At 37.0% G+C, this 18,900-nt stretch overlaps 3 protein-coding genes across 5 annotated transcripts in view; 2 read left to right on the forward strand and 1 right to left on the reverse strand.

The window, feature by feature from the left end:
* Positions 1-2,545: 2,545 nt before the first annotated feature.
* Positions 2,546-6,649, forward strand: LOC141795435 (SLC35A4 upstream open reading frame protein-like). The gene is made up of 3 exons (XM_074676313.1): positions 2,546-2,621; positions 3,638-3,736; positions 3,872-6,649. The coding sequence occupies exons 1-3, from the start codon at positions 2,607-2,609 to the stop codon at positions 4,067-4,069; spliced, it is 312 nt and encodes a 103-aa protein (XP_074532414.1). The 5' UTR covers positions 2,546-2,606; the 3' UTR covers positions 4,070-6,649.
* A 15-nt stretch (positions 6,650-6,664) lies between these two features.
* Positions 6,665-10,839, reverse strand: cd74b (CD74 molecule, major histocompatibility complex, class II invariant chain b). Of its 3 annotated transcripts, none has more exons than XM_074676309.1 (8): positions 10,730-10,839; positions 10,450-10,544; positions 9,304-9,473; positions 8,763-8,851; positions 8,400-8,430; positions 7,915-8,112; positions 7,381-7,437; positions 6,665-7,218 (listed from the first exon to the last, which is right to left on the reverse strand). In XM_074676309.1, exons 2-7 carry the CDS (start codon positions 10,524-10,526, stop codon positions 7,388-7,390), a joined length of 615 nt encoding a protein of 204 aa, XP_074532410.1. In that variant the 5' UTR covers positions 10,527-10,544; positions 10,730-10,839; the 3' UTR covers positions 6,665-7,218; positions 7,381-7,387. The 3 variants fall into 3 exon arrangements, with proteins under 3 accessions (XP_074532410.1, XP_074532409.1, XP_074532411.1); XM_074676308.1 differs by having other exon boundaries at positions 10,630-10,749; XM_074676310.1 differs by lacking the exon at positions 10,730-10,839 and adding an exon at positions 10,664-10,718.
* Positions 10,840-13,073: 2,234 nt separating this feature from the next.
* srbd1 (S1 RNA binding domain 1) overlaps positions 13,074-18,900 on the forward strand; it is a 58,378-nt gene continuing 52,551 nt past the window's right edge. Inside the window, exons 1-10 of the mRNA XM_074676512.1 lie at positions 13,074-13,199; positions 13,651-13,715; positions 14,314-14,692; positions 14,815-15,267; positions 16,103-16,342; positions 16,776-16,942; positions 17,233-17,350; positions 17,494-17,632; positions 17,786-17,882; positions 18,037-18,223. Coding sequence (XP_074532613.1) covers positions 13,651-13,715; positions 14,314-14,692; positions 14,815-15,267; positions 16,103-16,342; positions 16,776-16,942; positions 17,233-17,350; positions 17,494-17,632; positions 17,786-17,882; positions 18,037-18,223 — 1,845 coding nt within the window. The 5' untranslated portion in view covers positions 13,074-13,199. The remainder of the gene's footprint in view (positions 13,200-13,650; positions 13,716-14,313; positions 14,693-14,814; positions 15,268-16,102; positions 16,343-16,775; positions 16,943-17,232; positions 17,351-17,493; positions 17,633-17,785; positions 17,883-18,036; positions 18,224-18,900) is intronic.

The following is an 18,900-nucleotide window of genomic DNA, read 5'->3' on the forward strand; positions in this document are numbered from 1 at the left end:
TTCCAACTGCCTTAAATGTTAAAAGTGTGGTTTCTGTGAGCTTCCTTTTCATATCCTTATGTAGGTTCTTGTGTTGTACATTGCTTTGGACAAAAGCATCTGCTGAATAAGATTGTACAATTCTAGAAATGTACAAGTTATTGTCCCTGAGGTCGATTTTGTTTGGGACAGTCCGACATCGAGCAGGGTGCTCTAAATGTATAACTGAATATAGTAAAAAGAAAGCAGCATTGATCAATCTTGCTTTTTCAGGTGACATGACTCTGGTGAAACAAACACGATCAAAATGAATGCTGTCAAATTTTTGATGGAAGTGTGTTTTATGACAACAGGATGTTAAATGGCTTAAATAATGTCTTATTGAATTACAACTCTAAGCTGCTGCACTAAACTCTCTTTTCACACATGTACTGCCATCACAATAAGTTCAGAACATTGTTGCCTCCTAAACACAATGAAAAGTTAATGGCCTCTATAGCTGCACAAACATATGCAATCACTGATTGATAGGAATCCCATCTTTTTCAAATAAATTCAGTTGTTCGAATTTATAAGCAAAGCTTTAGTTGCAGAAAAGTTATCTACTATTTAGCATTTCACTGAATATATAAACGTTCTATTTTTGCTCCATTGCTTATCCTTAAGTTTGACAGCCAAAATATAAATCCACCTTCTGCCAGACATGTATTTGGTGTATGAATCCACATTTCCTTTGAGTGCATCCCTCTGATGATTGCACTAAAGGCATCAATGACCTTTCCTGTACAGTGGCATCCAAAGATTAGTCAGCCAACCAAGCCTCAGCCAGAATCAATACAACCCCCCCAAACCATCAACAGCTTTGAAGATCAGACACCTTACCTCCATCGCTGCCTCCTGCTCTTGAACGCCTGCTGTCCAGAAGAGTGTGAGCTGTGCCTCATCTGCAAAAGCAAAATGTTTTATTCCAGTTTGAACGGGGCTGTTAAATACTTTGGTCCATAAAATCTGGGTCCCGTGATAACCCTGCGTTTTGAGAGGTTAATGGATTTCCTGTCCGGCTTGGTGTGAGGATTAAATATTTTCAGGCCTTGAAAGTGATGGAAAGAAACCTTCAAGTAGTATCAGGAGATTAATTTGTGTTCTGACAAAAATAACCTTATCAAATTAGTCAGCAGTGTAAAAATCTTAATATGCTGTGTTCTGTCTTTCAGTCTGGATCTGCCTGTCTCTTCCTGTCTATCTATCAGATTTGAAGTTGCTCTCTTGTTCTTGAGTCTCTCTCTCTCTGAATCTGTCTCTCTCCATCTTTTGATCGTCTTCTTGCCTTCTGTGACTTCAGTTCTGTTACTTGTTCCCGTTTTCGCAGTCTCTCTGTGAATCACAATTTTCACTTGTCAATGAGGCCCCAGTACGTGCTTACAAAAAGTGGCCTGTTAATTCAATGTGAAGAGTAAACCTTTCTCACTGCAATATCTCTTTTTTCAGTTTGAAAAAAAAAAAAGTTTAACTACTCTTTAGTTAATCCTTCTTTAACTCCTTTGGCTGTGAGTGGTAGCAGTGATGGTTATGAAACTGCAAAACTTAACAGCTCTGATATGATCTCATAGCTTCTGTGAAACTCTAGCCTTCTGTCTCTCTAATTATGCAGCCCAGTTCTTTCTTACTGGCTTCTCTCTCTGAGAGTCTAATCAGATGTGTTCTCTTATACAAACTCTCAAGTGACTGTAAGAGAAAAATAACTCTCTACACAGTGAATAGGCCAAATTAATAAGCTTCATCTTGGCTTCTTCTCTGTGTGATTTGCAGAGACCATACAGTTTTAAAGAAATGCTTCTGAGACACTTAGATTTCAATGCAGCATATGGTCTTTAAAAAAGAACATATGCCACTACTGCTTTTGCCTTCATATTGTTTCACATAAATGGGATAAGAAACGTATGTTTTATCAACAAGGGGGCGATGTTAAAATCTTAAACTGGTGAAGCCATTGAGAACACATTAGATTAGATAGATAGAATGTCGTTATCCTGTTTTTTTTTCTTTTTCTTTTTTTTTTTTTTTTTTTTTTGCTGGAGTACAACATTAGTTAAAAAAAAAAGGAACACAAATATGAACTGTTAGTAAGCAAATAACCTATGAAATAAAAACAAAAGTGCTAATGTCTCATTAGAAAAAGAAATCGTCTCAGTCAAAAACAAATGCAAATGCGGAGATAATGCCTAAAATAACAAGATGAACAAATGAGAGTAGTCAGACCAGTGCAAACTAAGTTGCCCTATTGCACGTATTAAGCTAGAAAATAAATGATTGCACATTGTAGGACCTATTTCACATGATGAACCAAATAAACTAAGATGTTTTTGCTCATGAATGAACAATGATGTATCTGCACCAGGTCTTAAATGTAATCTGTAATGCCAACTGATTCTGGTCTATTGCATAACTCTGAAGCAGCCTCCTCACATACAGTTTTCTAAAAAGTCAGCCTTACTGAAAGTGGTGAGGAAATTATGGAGGAAAAAAATCCTTCATGTGTACCAAGTAAACAACAGAGGGCAGTAATGTTCATTTTCAACAAAACAAAAAGTTAGAGAAGAAGAGAGACCCACAAACAGAAGAGAAACATGGCAAATGACAAGGTCGGTGTCTTCAACTTTCTCCCGTTAATGTACATTTCACTTTTCGACGTCGCGCTATGATCCCATGAACTCACCCAGTTATCCAGCAGTTATCAATAAGCAGCTGCTAAGCTGCTGGGGAGGGCCGCCGTGTTGGTTAGCTTAGCCAGGGTAAAGCTAACATCGTGTTAGGAAGTTGGATAGTTGTCACAATTAACAACAGTAACATGTCAAAGGTTTTTGAATACATTTTTAAGAGTTGTGAAATCACTCAGCACTCACAAGCTTTTACAGTAATGCGTAATGTGCTGGCGGCTTGCGGTTAATGTTGGTGACAGCGTACAAGCTAATGTTAGCTACACTGGATACAACATTCAAGAAGTTTTCTGAGAATGAAACTGAAATACAAATATTGTTAAAAAATTCCAACCTGGAGCCAGAATAGCCAGTTTTTATGGTAACTTTATCATTCATGAAATAGAAAGTTTTTACAGCCTTACATCCATTAATAGTCTTCACTGGCTTTAAAGTAGCGTTCACCCTTCAGAGTAACAGGGTGTCACAAGTCATAGTTAAAGTCAACAACTAGCAAGGAAAGCTTGGAGTGTTTGTTATCTTTAAGACAATTCATATAAAAGACATTTAGTGAATAGCTACATTCTGTACTTTAAATATGGTGTTCATTGTGTGTCAAGTCATTAATACCGAACTGAATGATCAAGTCAGCCAACCAGGCTGTTAATAAGGTGATATTTAACCCATTCTTTCAGCAGTATTATCTTAAATTGTTGGAAAAGTTGTCTATTGTATAAATAAATTGCTCAATAATAGGTGTTTTGTGTAACATTTAACTAAAGTTAGTAACATTCCTTTGAAATACAAATCTCTCACACATTGTTTTTCACGAATAAATTTATTGACATACCATTGTCAGTTATAGAAATTCCTTATCAGTGACAATAACCCTGATGTCTGTCTCTGAATTTGTGGTGTGTCTGTGTTTATGTGAATGTACGTATACCTGCATACCTGTGCAGAGTCCTTTGAGCCAGCTCAAAGACCTGGTGGAGCTGAAGGACCAGCTGGAAGACATCCAGAAACGGATGGAGGATGAAATACAAGCTGGGGTTCCTCCAGTAAGTATCTTATATATAGCTTCCCATTTACTCAAGTAGAATTTTGGCAGAAAGGCAACAAAAAAATAGTTTTAACAATAAATTGGCCTGGCTGCAAAGTACCATAACAAATCCCTACTATGTTTTTCTCCCTAGGGAGGCAGCCTGCTGGCCTCTCCTTTCCTGAAAGGGTTTCTGGCGGGCTATGTGGTTGCAAGGCTACGCTCCTCGGCACTGATGGGAGTCGTTGTCGGAACATGCACAGGAATTTATGCAGCGCAAAATTATGCAGTTCCCAACATTGAAACCACTGTCAAAGACTATTTCAGCAACCTTAAAGGAGGGAGCAAATGAGACAAGTGGAGGAAACAAGATAACTAAGAGGAGGGAGGAGAAAGAAAGACCATCACAGGAAAGGAGTGCAGATACTGCTGCATTTGGGAACAGATTTATCATTCAAAGTTAAAAATTTAAAGTTGATACAAGGTAAAAAAAAAAAAAAAAAATTGTAGTTCTTTTGTTATTTTCTTTAAGTCTGCTGGGGTATATTCACCTGGATGCTTGCTTTATTTGTGTTTATAATGGGACACTAAAAGATATATTAAGATCATTTGAACCTAATTACAATGTACGTTAAAAGGGATGCAACATCTATTTTAACTGCAGGATAAACCTTTGTTTTGTCATTATGCCCAATATCATAGACTGTATCAATATATGGACGTAGTCTCTGCGACATCGCCCGTCCATTCCTATTACAGAGTAATGAAGTCAATTGTTGGCGGAGGCCATATTAGAAACAAGGCAGGTTTTAGCCTCCTTACTAACAGCTACAAGGTGCCAGACGTGAGCTGTGCCTCTGATTGGACAAACTTGCAATCTAATCCACTGAGTTTGAAAAAAAATTATCTGCTTTCTGCAGCCAGCCTAAAGATGGAATCTCAAAGAACTGCAACTTTTACATAGGTTTTATTAAACTGGATGCTCCCCCTTGGTCAGTATTTAAAATGAAGACAAACTGTCACTTAGTTGTCCCCTTTGAGCCACCATAGCTGATCTCTGATCTCTTCTGTTTGTCTCCTGGAACTTCATGACGTACTTTTGGAGATTTCTTGGTAGCTAAGGGTGACCAACTACCTGCCTGGGCAGACCAGTTGTATTTCTCATGTCATCTCCATAAAAATGTAGGTTTACTGCAGAGAAACACGCTCAGTTTTGTTTTGTCTCTTCAGAGAGTGAGGGAGAGAAAGAAAGGAGTTTCTCCAAGCTCTTCGCTTTGCACAGTGCTTCAGAGGTTTACAGAGCTTGGCTTACACCGTAACATAGTATGTGTAACGGTACAGCATGTGAGTTCAAGAATCGTGTTGTCTTCTACCCCTAGTGGTCAGGAATCATCTCAGCAGTCTTGACTCACATGCACTTTCTTACTCAGGGTTTGATGGAGCATGTATGAATTCTCCCCTCACACACCTTGGTGCTCTTCAGGGTTGAACCTGTCTGACTTGTTTCATTATCACGTGGTTGGCAGGTTTCAGAGCAAAGTTTGTCATGTTTGGTGATGTACCTTTGTAGTTATGACACACCCTTTCATGTAATTAGGTCACATTTTACTCGGTAAGAGATTCTTATAAATAATAACTTAAACATCAACTTTCAGGAAGTTGTAGATTTTACAATAGTAAAAGTCAGTCTTTGACTGAAATTTCACACTCCAAAAATAAGACAGTACTCCCAAAATGTCAATATGTACTCTTCTGTATAAAATGTTTTAGACCTCAAATATATGCCAAAGTGAGATTTTTTTTATTTATAGCTTAAATTTAAATTGGGAGATTTTAACACAACATGTAAATTGTGTTTGTTGAAGTTTTTTGTGTACAAAATCTATTACCAGTGCCTACTCCGGTTGGACTTGATTATAACATCTCATGCCATGTGTGCAATAGCCTTTTCTGAACGGATTAGGTTTCCTACTTCATATGCTGGAAGCGAGATGATCTTTTGCACTTGTATGTCTCTTTGGGATTTAAAGCTGTTACTTTTGTTGCTTTGATTATTTTCTTTTTTTTTACCAAGAATCACCCAAATATTGAATGAAAATAATATTCTATTTTAAGATTGTGGTTGTCCATCAAGTGTCATAGCCTATGTTAAGGAGAAAAAATTCTTGATGTTAATGTTGCTGCTGGATGCTTGTACGAAAACTTCAAGCAAACCCTATGACTGTAAAAGTCTAGCGTACTTGATTAGGTGAGATTTAACAAAATGTGGAAAAACATATTTTTATAAATTCACATTTCTTCTTCCTTCAAAACTTTAAAAATAAATCCTTGATTCACCAACTTCTTTTTCTGCCAAAATGATACATCATTATGAATAAAATGAAAGAAACGGATAACTGCACTGAGATGTTTTCATACAACAGCATCAGTAGATCTCTCTAGTGTACTGTGTTGCTGCCATTTGAAATGATTGCACATTGCTTGTGTACAGACAGGCCTGTAGCAGAAAAGCCATAAAGAGTGTTTGTGTTCTGATTTTTTTTTTTCCATGTTTTCTTTAACTGGAAGGTGTTTTTGTGGGACTGTTTGTCATTTTTTTTCTTTTTGTTTGGTAACTAGAGCCCCAAAAGAACTTGTGCCTACATACAGTAATAATGTTATTGTCCCTATGCTGCATGTCCTGAGTTTTTCAGTTTCCTGTTTATTATGTCTTTGCATGTTTTCTTTTTTTTCCCCTGATACTACCCTTCTTTATGACTTACTATGCTGTGTTATTTAGAATAGAAAGGGCAAACTGAAAGGAATACATTTCACTTGTTTATGGAACTGTCTCACAGTCATGGGTTTCACTCCTTCGAATCAGTGCACAAAACTTAGTATCAAACTTCTCAGTATTCAACTGGGGAATTTAAAAATGTCATGTCACTGAAAAGAAAAACACCAAAACTGATGTTAAAAGTTTTATTGTGGGTGATCCAATAAATGTGGGAAAGTACAGTTGTTTCAAAAGCTAATCATTCCTTGTGGATATGTGAGTCGATAGTTTTGAGCAGGTTTTATCCCTCAGCGTCAATCAGACGTCAAGATCTAGGTTATTGCATTGTTTACCTGAACGTAATAAAATGTGGGAAATCCAAATTTTCATTGATTAGGAAATGCAAATTATAATCACTGATGAGTAGAAACTTTGCTGCTCATGGTTCCTGATTTAATTTTCAGATATTTGTTTTAGAAAATGCAAACTGGTACAAATCCGAATAAAAATGTTTAACTTTATGAAACTTAAATTTATGAAATAATAAAAAATGTTAATCCTTAAAGTTTCCAAGCGATGTAAAAATTGCCAGATGGCATCAAAAGCGATAATAGAGAAGCTTTAAAATGTGCTGCATAAAACCCAATGCACTTTAAAATGGTGATTATAAGCCCACAAAGTTGCTGCAGGTATATGATGCAAACTGATGTTGGACTGTTGCTGGTCTCCTGTAGAAACTCCATCAGCTTTATCCACCCAAGAAACGGAAACAAAAAAGAACAACATCAATACAAAGTTAAGGAGGCCCTCACATAGACGAACCTATTCACATATCTAAAATAGTGTTAGGCACTTTTTTGCGTTATCCTTGTGTTTTGAATACTGTTGACGGACTTGTGTATACTTACCACAGTTTTAGGCATCAACATCAGCGACAGGCAGAGTCAACACTTTGTTACGGCCTCCTGCAAAGATGGACATTTTTTGTGTAACTTAATGACAGTTAAAATTAATTTCTTCTTAAATTACTGCTCTATATCTATACCAGTTGTTTTCACCATCAGGGCAAAATTATTATTTCACACAAGTTTCAGGTGACAGCAAAGATAAATTCTTTATTTCCTGGAACAAGTTCTTGAAGTTCAGGATTTTTAGGGACTTTCTGTAGACACCTTGAGGAAATAATTAACCATGGTGGTGCTTGTGGAATGTATATGAACAGTGAATGTACAGTATACATTTAAGTTAAGAAACTAAAACTATAATTGAGAGTTGATGGTACAGGTGAAAAAGACGTACTAACAGTTAGAAAAAAGAAGTGAAATTTAAGTACTTCAAAAAAATTTAGAATTTGAATACTGTTCAAAAGTACTGAAAAGTTCTGATGTCTAGCGTGGTGAGTTATTCCTAATCTGACTTCATGACTTGATTTGGTTTCCTACCAATGAGGAAGTTTGGACCGCAGCGGGCTGCTCCCTGGCTCATTGTTCCGGGGATCATGAAGCCGCTGGCAGGGTTCACACACCAGCAGTTTCCCTCGAAGCACTGCATGGGGAGATACAGACCACGCTCATCACAGCTGGGTCTGAAATCAGGCCCGGGGTTCACACCAGCAGCCTCCAGCTGGCATTTAGTGGCCTCTGGTGTTTGTAAAAAAAAAAACAGAAAAAACAAAGAAAAAGTAATTAAAAAAGTAAAGTCATATCTGTTTTATATCAGGTTATAGTTTATTTTTTCATATATAGTTATCGCAAGAACTTTGTAAGTGCCTTTATGCATATTTCATTGCATGTGTGGTGTTTTGACGTCTATAAAGCTGAATTAGAAAAAACAGCAAATGTACAACAGTTGCACTTAATGAGAAAAACTCAGGTTTGAAATCAAAATTGTATTTCCACATACAAGAGTCAATTTAGACCAAACATACCATTTTTTTCAGGGGTCCCAGTGGAAGTGCCCTGCAGTGGAAAACATTGAGAGACAAATGATAAATAAAAGTCAGATTATATCTATATCTATATCTATATCTATATCTATATATATATATATATATATATATATATATATATATCTATATATATATATATATATATATATATATATATATATATATATATTTATATATAGATATATAAGAAATGTTCTGTGTGTATGTGTGTGTGTGTGTGTGTCTTTGTGTGTTTCTAAAAAATAAAAACAGAACAAAAAAAAAGGAACACTAATGACTTATATAACAGGATTTTGGAAACCCATCTATTGATTTATATAAGACTTAGTATTTTGAAATCACTCTGGTTTCTCTTCTTCTGGTGTCCTCTGAGACATCCATCAGCTCAGTCAAAGCATTCATCGGCATGTGCATGCGCATGGGAGCTGAAGCTACAGAACGAGAAAAAAGCAGTGTTTCAGACCACAACCAAAAACAGAGTGGTAAAAAATAGACATCATATCTTATCGGGGGCAAATGACAACTTAAACCCATTCAAAGCTAAATTCAAAGTGGATAAGCATCACACGGCTTGTCCTAACACAGTTCACACTGATGAAGATCAGACTCAGTGAGTGTTTTTATCTTATCCTTTCTCCACATGAAACTTTAGAAAGTTTTATCAGATCTGTTCATTGATTTGTGTTTAAAATGTTTTATTCATAAAGAATAAAAAAATAATAATAAAAAGGAGGAGTATTTGGTTTGGTTGTCTGGTTGAATTTATCTCAAATCTAATGAGTAATGTCACAGGACAGTTGGGACTTAACTGACATTTAGCATTTCCCCCTCTGTTCAGAAGAAGACAAATAGACTTTATTTTCTACATTTTATCCCTTCTCACCGGATCTCCCCTTTGTCAGCTGAGCCTGCAGGTTGTTGTTCTGCTCCTGCAGAGATTTGATGTCTCCGTTCTGGCTGAGTAGGAAGTACGCAATCATTGCCTGGCCCACAATCAGGACAGAGGCCAGCAGGGTTATACCTGCGATCTTATAGGCTCGTGAGGAACTACCACTGGAGAAAGAAGGAAAAAGAAGATTTTGGAGAAGGGGAGGAGAAAAATGATTAATTTGGAGACTTGAAATATTGAAGCAAGATCCAAATAGAGAACAAAAAGTGACAATATGCCATTATCACTGTTTGAAATCAGTTTACAGCTGAGTAACCCTTGCATCTTTTCAATGAACAGTCGAGTGAGCAGAGAAATTGAGGGTATGCTTCACTTCTCCATCAGAAATCAGCTGACTGATGATGTCAGCTGTTGTCAAGAAGATACTTCAGAGAAAGTTGAAGATCGCGACCCTACTTTTACTGTCTCACTAAGACTGAATCACAAATACAAAAATAACACTGACACTGCTGTCACGCAAAAATAAAAATTCAATTCGGGAAAAGGAAATGCCTACACATGACAACTTAAAAAAATAAAGTAACTTCCTGGGGGTTCTTTTGGACAGGCATAAGTTCCTATCTATTTTTGGGAGAATTTCATTTTGGAAACTCATCACGTTTTTCTGTTTAATTTTTATTTTTTGGTTGTGTTTAAGGGCACAGACAGACTGGAAAATCCCACTTAACTTCTTAACAATTTCACAAAGTTAAGCAACAGCACTGGTTGTCATTTAAGTTGGAATAAAACATTTTCTTCCTCTTCTCATAAAATGATTGTGACATTGGGATTTATTCTTAATGGATAATGTGTATATCCTCTCAAAACTGAGCTGTTTAGTCTCCTCCAAACACGTCACGGTGAAAATCAAACCACAATTAATCTTAGCAAATCACAGCCATTTCATGAGAAGAGGTAGGGAAACTTTCTATTCCGACTTCATGGATAAAAGTACACACTAAAGTTTAAGCTTTAAGTGATTTATTTTGTTTGTAAAAACATCACATTTCACTTAAAAATGACATTTATGAGGATCAGCGTTTGCTCCTTATGTTGAGCCCTTGTAAAGAGAAAAGAAACAAGTCCATGTGTTGTTCTTACCCTGCAGGGGCATTGATGCCTGTCTGCTGGCTGGGTGCCCCCATGAGAGGCTGGTACTGAGTCTCAGGGTCAGACATCTTAAGAAAATCACAAACCTGTCAACAAAAACAAACAAAATGTAATAAAACTTGGAAAAAAAGGCAGTATCATGGTGACATATAACAGAAATATGCACAATACCTCTACAGTAAGCGTTCAGATACACTAGTGATACCTTAATTCAGGACTGGTTGAAAGCTGCTTCACCTCTATAAATGACAGAGTTGCGTAAATGTTTTACCTTTAAGGCTGAGAAGACACCAGGAACTGAAAGCAAAATGCAAAAGCCAAGAAAAATCCCCTCTGACAATACCAGCTAACAAATCCTCTAACGCTAGACTTTTTCCGAACTTTATCTTTGATTGGCTCTGCGTGCTGACGCATCAGCTGTTACCAGGTAAAGAGTTCAAACACATCAAGCCAAAACTAGAATCTTTCATAAATTGTTTTTTCATAGTTTTTTTTTTTTATTTTTAAATCTTGGATTGGATAACTTGATCTCATAAAAAGTCACACATAAAATGACAGTAATGTGAGCACGAATATACTTTTATGGTAATGTCAAAATTCATGATATGGTTTTACAAATAAGAAGCCATCATTGTTACATTTGTTACACTACACATCATACATTAAAACATAAACATTACATGCAGTTATAGAAATAGTATGAATATTTTTATACCAATTATGCGACACATACAATTATTATTATTATTATTATTATTATTATTATTATTATTATTATTATTATTATTATTATTATTATAACGTCATATAAGGTTTTAGTAAAATGTCAAAGTTTTACCACTGAACCAGTCAGGTGAATGTGTCTGACAGAAATGTGACTAATAAAAGCATGCATTGGCCTAGATAAACCATGTGAGATACCTGGGCTTCAGTCGTTGTCTCAAAGGTTACATCAGCTGAAGATTCAGTAGAATCGGACATTTGAAAAGCAGTACCTCAACAAAAAAGGAAGTGAAAAAAACAGATTCTGTCTAAGGGGAATTTGGTTAGACGGTCACTAATGTCAGAACAGTGGGTCTTCTCGGAAACCTGAAGGGAGAGTGCCTTCACAAAATTCTTAACTGTTTTCCTTTTATTACAATTTTGTAATTAAAATTTGCCTTGACTTATTTTCCTTGATGTATTGGCGTAACAAATAGTTTTTCACTGTATAACAGACTATTTCATGATGGGCTTTCCTGTCCTTTATTGATGAGATAAAATTGAGTCATATTACTACTGAAGATTCTTCTTCAAGCATCTCTTCTAAGTTACATTTCTCATCTGTGTAAAACACTCACTGTCTTTTTTTGTTTTGATTTGATTTTTTGACTAAATAACAGTTTTCAACAGTAATACAAAATGTATCAAGCACAAACAACAATAAAGAAGACAGTAGTATGATGGATATATATTTGAGCCGATTATGTCCTGAAAAAGGGGTGTAGGGGTTGAAAGAAGGAAAGGGATGGAGGTGAGGGGAAGAAAACCTTAAATCATGCTCATGTAAATAGAGAATAAAATGCTACTGTACAGAAAAGCAAGATGAGCAAGTACAGCATACAAAAAGGTGATACATTGTGCCTGTTTTTATTTTCTTCCTTCCAGCTATGTTTTTCTCAAAGATTGATCTGGTAAAAAGGGGTTACATTTCTGATGGATTGCCTCTACACTAAGGAATTGACATGGTTGTCTTTTATCATTACTTCCTTTCTTTGAAACCCTGTCATATTTGTTCTATAAAAAAGGTATTAAAGATTTATTAAAGAAAACCTTTCTGTTAGACTTTTCTTGCATATCGAACTTTGGGTCCTCTCAATTCTGCCCCCTTAACAAGCTGTCAGGCTAAGATCACTTTTGGTGATCTGGAGCTATGCCTTTTAACAGACACTGCAACAACAAAAAAAAGGCTTCCAGAAACTGTAAGCAGTATTTGAACAGGATAAAGTATTTGGATATTGTTAACCTCAAAAAATATTCTTAACAAATAGAGCAACATAAGGAAAGCTTTTTGAAGATCTTGATTAGTGAAAATACTGGCAACTATTTGTGAGCAATCACTGAGGTTGTTGTGATGTTGTGAAAAAATCAAAAGTAAATTTGAATAAGCTGATCAAGATGTTGAAGCTTTTGGTTATAAATATAGTGTAAGAATCTCTTGATTTAACGCAGAGAAGAAAAAAAAATGTTTGAGTGAAGGAATGAGGTGTGATGTTAAACTGTACAGGTTTTGCTTGTTTGTTTAATGTGTTTGTTTAAGTCCTTATCATTACTGTTAATTTATGTTTTTATTTTGTGTCTTTTTTTCTATTTATCTGTTTATGATTTGTAAAAAATGTTTTTGTACATGTGTGAACCATAAAACGAAAAAAAATGTATTTAAAAAATCCCGTACAATGAAAATTATTAAAACTTCATTTCAGAAGTTCCAGAGGAGATATATCGATGAGAAAATCTTGACATAAATCGCTAATACCTAAATTAAAAATCCAACTACTTCAAACAAAACAAGCTTTTTTTCTTTCAAACCAGTAGGTGGCGGTGAAGAATTCAAGGAAGCTGTTTTGATGATCGAAGAGGAAGAACCCTTCTTGTCATTGGTTGGTCTCTGCCTGTTGCAGGAAGCGGGTATCCCTGCTACACTTGTTACAGTTTCCGACAATATACCAACTAACAGTTTCAACATTTAAAATTCCAAAAAGGTAAGATGAATGAGCTTACCTTAAAGTCGTGGGTGAAAGTAGAGTCATAAGTTGATATGTCACGATGAAGAGCATGCTAGCTAGCTAACTTCAACAGCGTCGGTGCGGAGCGCGAAATTTAAAAGCGAGCTGAGCTAACCTTACTTTGGTAAGGATGAGCGCAAGTTTTCGGCTAAACACATGCTTTGTGTTCTTTTATTCATTCAGTGATACTGCTAAAGATTCAAAAGGACAATGCTATTGACCTCTGTCTATTCGTGGCTGTTTAAATTTGTTGTGTAACGACATAATGTGTCAGCTAGCTTAACTGAGACAGAAGCGATTAACTTTACACTCGTTTGGTTGTAACAGGCTATAAAAGTGTATGTAATAAGAGAGAAGGTCAGAAAGGTTTATGTACTCAACGGTGCTTTTGGCGTAAGTCTGTTTAATTCAATATTTTTACTAACAGATGATGCGAAGACCTCGAAAAACAACCGCCAAGGTTGTAGAGTACAACAACCAAGACTTCGACTCGTAAGTAATATTCATTCATTCTCCATAGCTGTTATTTTCCGCAGGGTCAAGCTTGTTTAGAGTGGCAAGACATTAACGGATCCTTCCCCGCACGGTCAGCAACAACAGTTTCAATAATATTGGAATAATCGTAGGCAAGGGCAGTTCATTTCATGGCCTATATTTTGGGGACTCTTCACCTCAAAGGAGAAAACTTGACTCTCACACATTTTGGACTAAATGTTGCTGGATAGAGAATGGAAAGCAGATGATCTCTGGTCCTGAATAAGATGAAGGTAGAGTTCCTACAAGACAGCCAGTCACAGACAAGTAAAACAATGTTACCATTACAAAAAAATGTTACACCTAAAAATCCTGACCACTCAAAGTTTTTTAATGTAGTTTGATGGAACTCTTTGTGTTGTGAAACACATGAAAAATAAACAGTGATAAAGAGACAAAAATTTGCCTGCTTACCACAGGGTTAATGTAATCAGATAACTGACTCAAAATCTGTAAGACTCTGCTGGTGAGAGCCAGTGATAAGTGTTATCTACATTCAAGTTTGTAGAGGTATTAGAATGAGCTGTTTTTCACTTTCTCCTCCCTCTATGATCAGGTCGTTTTCACAGACCATAAGTAGTGATGAGGATGCTGAGGAATGGAGGCCACCAGAGCCCAAGCCAAAAGCTCCCAGCAAGACTGTCAAGGCTCATCCTGCAGCAGGAGAGAAGAAAGAACCTGTCAAAAGAACTGTCGAACCAAAGGAACCAAAAGCACCCAAGCCACCTAAAGCACCCAAAGTGCCAAAAGAGCCTAAGCCAAGGGCACCACGCAAGCCTGCAGCAGAGCGTAAACCACCAGCCAGTAAAGCTGGCACATCTGGGTTGATTGGGGCAAAGAGGAAAATAATAGAAGAAAACCAAAATATGGCTGGAGAAACACAAACAGATGGTCCAGAGGAAGAGGGTGGACAAAATGTTCAAATAAAGAAGAAGGTAAAGAAGGAAGCCTGTGCTAACATCTAACACAGTACATATCCTCACCACACTCTTTGAATCTTTCCATCCTTTTTGATTGTTTCTTTCCCCGTTGAACTTTCTCTCTCCTTTTTTTGTAGAGATTGTTGCTCACCACATCAGAGGCCCAGCATACTGACAGATTCGTAGGAGAGGGTTCCTCAGTGGATCTGCCTAAAAAAAACAAGCAGGAAATGGAAAAGAAGGGCTTTACATTTGATGAGTTGTGTCTCAAGAAGCAGAAGTCTATGAGTTCTAGCATGGGACAACCAACTGCTCTACTATCATCATCAGCAAACATTAAGAGAACTGTCAAACCAAAGGAACCAAAAGCACCCAAGCCACCTAAAGTACCCAAAGTGCCGAAAGAGCCTAAGCCAAGGGCACCACGCAAGCCTGCAGCAGAGCATAAACCACCAGCCAGTAAAGCTGGCACATCTGGGTTGATTGGGGCAAAGAGGAAAATAATAGAAGAAAACCAAAATATGGCTGGAGAAAAAAAAACAGATGGTCCAGAGGAAGAGGTTGGACAAAGTGTTCGAATAAAGAAGGAGGTAAGACTATTGTCTGAAATGTTATGTATAAACACACACTAATGCACCTGAGATTTTGAAGGGATACAGACTTGTATGTTTGGGAGACATATACTTGCTGGTAATTATTATATGAGGTTATGATAATCACATGGTAAATATTACATCTTATATGCTACTGAGTAGAGCTAAAACGATTCCTCGAATGATTCGAGCTACTCGATTACAAAAAATACTCGAGTAATTTTCTCTGCCTCTAGGAATCGTTTGATTTTAAAAAAGATCAAAGACTGGTATTTCAAATAGAGCTGAGGCCATATTTAGAGAGTTTTCAGACCCCTCTTTTCAGCTACTTCTTATACAAAATAGCAACTAGCAACAAATCTGGCTTCTTTTCGGGAGTTTGGAGACTAATGGGTCATTCTACGAAACGGGTGCCATTTGGGTCCGCAACATTTGATGAGATGTACAAAGCACAAAAAATGTGTCAGAGTGTGTTTACAAATTTTGGAGCTACCAAAGCAAGTGCTCTTATTGACATGCTGTATCAGAAAATTCTATTTCTTAAAGAGAAAAATTTTCATTTTAAAAATAACTGCTCTTTAACTAAACCAAAATGTATTTTATCCGATTACTCGATTAATCGATGGGATTTTAAGTAGAATACTCAAACACTAAAATATTCGATAGCTGCAGCCCTACTACTGAGTGATGAACACTAGTAAAGCTGCATGCATTTAATGACCAATATTAACATCTGACACAGGACATATCTTCACCAAACTCTTAGAAAATTTCCATCCTTTTTGATTGTATCTTTCTCATTTTTACCTTCTCTCTCCCCTTTTTTTTGTAGAGGCTGTCATTCACCCCATCAGAGGCCCACCACATGGACAGATGGGCAGGAGAGGGTCCCTCGATGGCTCTGCTTGAAACAAAGAAGGAGGAAACAGAGGAGGAGGATTTCACATTTGATGAGCTGTATCAAAAGAATCAGAAGACTATGGGTGCCAGCATGGGACAACCAACTGCTCTACGGCCATCGGTGGCAAACACTCTGAGAAATGAACTCAATATGAACTGGGACTTAATACAGGTGAGTTAGTAAATGTTGTGTATTACTGAAAGTTATTGGGTTAATAAGTTAAGCCTTGGTTTGATCCTGCAGGTACTTCATGGACAGACATGAAATAGAATATGTCTACATTCTGTCATACTAGTTGCTGCCAGGAGAAGTGTTTTTAGGTTGAAAAAACTGCTACAAAGCAAAAAATGCAATTGCACTTTATTGTCCTGCACTTCTGTTATTTTTGTCTCTTTCTCTATAATTTGATGTCCGTATTTTGTACTGTGAATTTTATAGATCTTACGTTTTCTAAAAGCAGTCTGACCTGAATCCACAGGCACAAAGCTCATTATCCATTGATGTGTTGATTCCACTATTACAACAGCAATGTCCTACTGCCTATCTCTGTTTTATGCGTATTATACATGCACTCATTCAATATCATCTGTGTGCTTCCCCTCAGGTGCTCTCCACCCTAACATGTGTGGAGAAATGGGTGTGTGTGAATATCATTTCTCTGCTTCGTGAGGAGAACACTGTGCCATTCATGGTCCGTTACCGCAAAGAGATGATTAACCACATGGATGCCGACGCTGTACGAGATGTCCAGCTGGTGTACGAAGAGTTATGGTGAGAGAATCAAATCACGTTAAACCAGAAAAAGAAATTAAACTGCATTCTTAGCAGCGCTGCTCAGATGCATGCATATTGAATAATTGAAGAGAGAGCAAATTTAAAGTGGGCCACTAGATGGTGCTAATGGTTAAGTTTAGTAGCATAAAATGTCACATCTCAGTACTATTCTATTGAGTGTGTGTCCACCTTTTCAAGTGTGTGTATTTTGTGTCATTTTACTCAGGTTTCTACCATCTGGGCTCTGAGTTTTTCTACGACCCTAATGTGTTTTTTTGTTACTTCAGCTCTCTAGCCAAGAAGACCCAGTCTGTGATTCAGACCTTAAAAAAGGATGGGCTTCTTACAGCTGAGCTGGAACAGGAACTGAGAAGCTGCCAGTCAGCTGATGAGCTGGACCATGTGGTCAGAATTATATTTTGTACATTCAAGTAAAATCCATGATTAAAATGCATTTTATTTTTATCTTACTACATATGGATTTGGCTTTTACACACTTTGTCATAAGTCTTTGAATTATAGTGCTTTTTTCTTTTTCTCTTCTTCAGTATTCTCCGTACAAGAAAGGCAGTAAACTTAAAAAGTCTAGCAGGGCTAAAGCACTAGGCCTTGAGGAGGCTGCTTTGACACTCTTGAGCTCACCACACACTCTGGATTTAAGGGCATGGCTAAAGCCTGGGACTGAGGGTAAGCTATACATATGGGCACAAAAAAACAAGATTAAAATAAGATTTAAAAATCCAAACAAACTCATATTTTTTTCCACTTCATTAAACAGATTACAAGAGCTCATTGAATTTCAGTTTTGGAGTATAACATTTTTGTTTTTGTTTTTGTCAGGTCTGTCATCAGTTGAGGAAGTGGCTACAGGTGTGGAGCACATCTTAGCTGACATGATAGCAAAAGACCCGGACACTGTCACATACATCAAAACATTGTAAGAACATGCACACAACATTTTATTTTTTGAACTCTGTTTCACAGAGGACTACAGGTCATTAATAACTGCTACACATCATCTTTTATTTGATACACTGACAATGATAAAAGGCTCCTGTCCTGTCTCTTTGCCTTGCATGTTTCTCTCTTAGGTGTGAGAGCAGCTGTGTGATGATCCAGTCCTCTGTGTCCAAGTCAGCTCTAAAAGAAAAAGAGCAGAAGAAGTCTGATGAAGGATACAAAAAATCAGGGGCTCAGCATAACAAAAACAAAGACATTGACAAGTTCCACCTCTACTTTGACTTCACCTGCAACATCCAACGCATCCAACCCCATCAGGTAAATAAGCAGTCGAGTTCTCCATCAGTTTTATGGTTATTCAGCACAGCATGAAACACTAGATGGACAAAATAAAGAAACACAGACAGCCAAGGCTCAGACTCGGACATCCACAATCAAATTATTCCTTGTAAAAAAAGGGGGTTGAGCCTGAGTTGGGAACCTGCATTTAGAATAAGTTCGGTGTTTTCTGTTTTCTCTTTTTTAGGGCAAATTGGAATCAGACTACCTGTCACCATTTCTGTTTGTGAAAGGATGAATATGAAATCAGAAAAAAAACATGTTTTTATTATCGCCTATGATAATTTATTCCAACTGATCTCTGGAAACGGCTTTTGTGGACGGCAGAAACGGCTTTGTCTTTACAGCGTGCTTTTTTTTAAAACAGCACAGAAAGAAGTTGGATAGGAAGATTGTGCGGCTCCGTGTGGATGTAGCTTGAGTTTGACTGACTTATTGACTGTTTTGTAGACATTCCCTTTAGCGCAGCTCCATCTAGTGGATGCATAACACAACCCCAGCCACTACTGTAGCTTCTATCCTATGCGCCTTATAATGCGGTGCGCCCTATATATGAAAACAGTTTTCAAATAGGCCAGTCATTGAAGGTGTGCCTTATAGTGCGGAAAATACGGTACTCCTCAATGAATGTTGGTCTAACTTTAGCCAAGGCTTCA

The sequence above is a fragment of the Halichoeres trimaculatus genome, unplaced genomic scaffold (assembly GCF_033239565.1).
Source record: "Halichoeres trimaculatus isolate MK-OKI-2021-1 unplaced genomic scaffold, fHalTri1.1 fHalTri1_scaffold_8, whole genome shotgun sequence".
Lineage (NCBI taxonomy): Eukaryota > Metazoa > Chordata > Actinopteri > Labriformes > Labridae > Halichoeres > Halichoeres trimaculatus.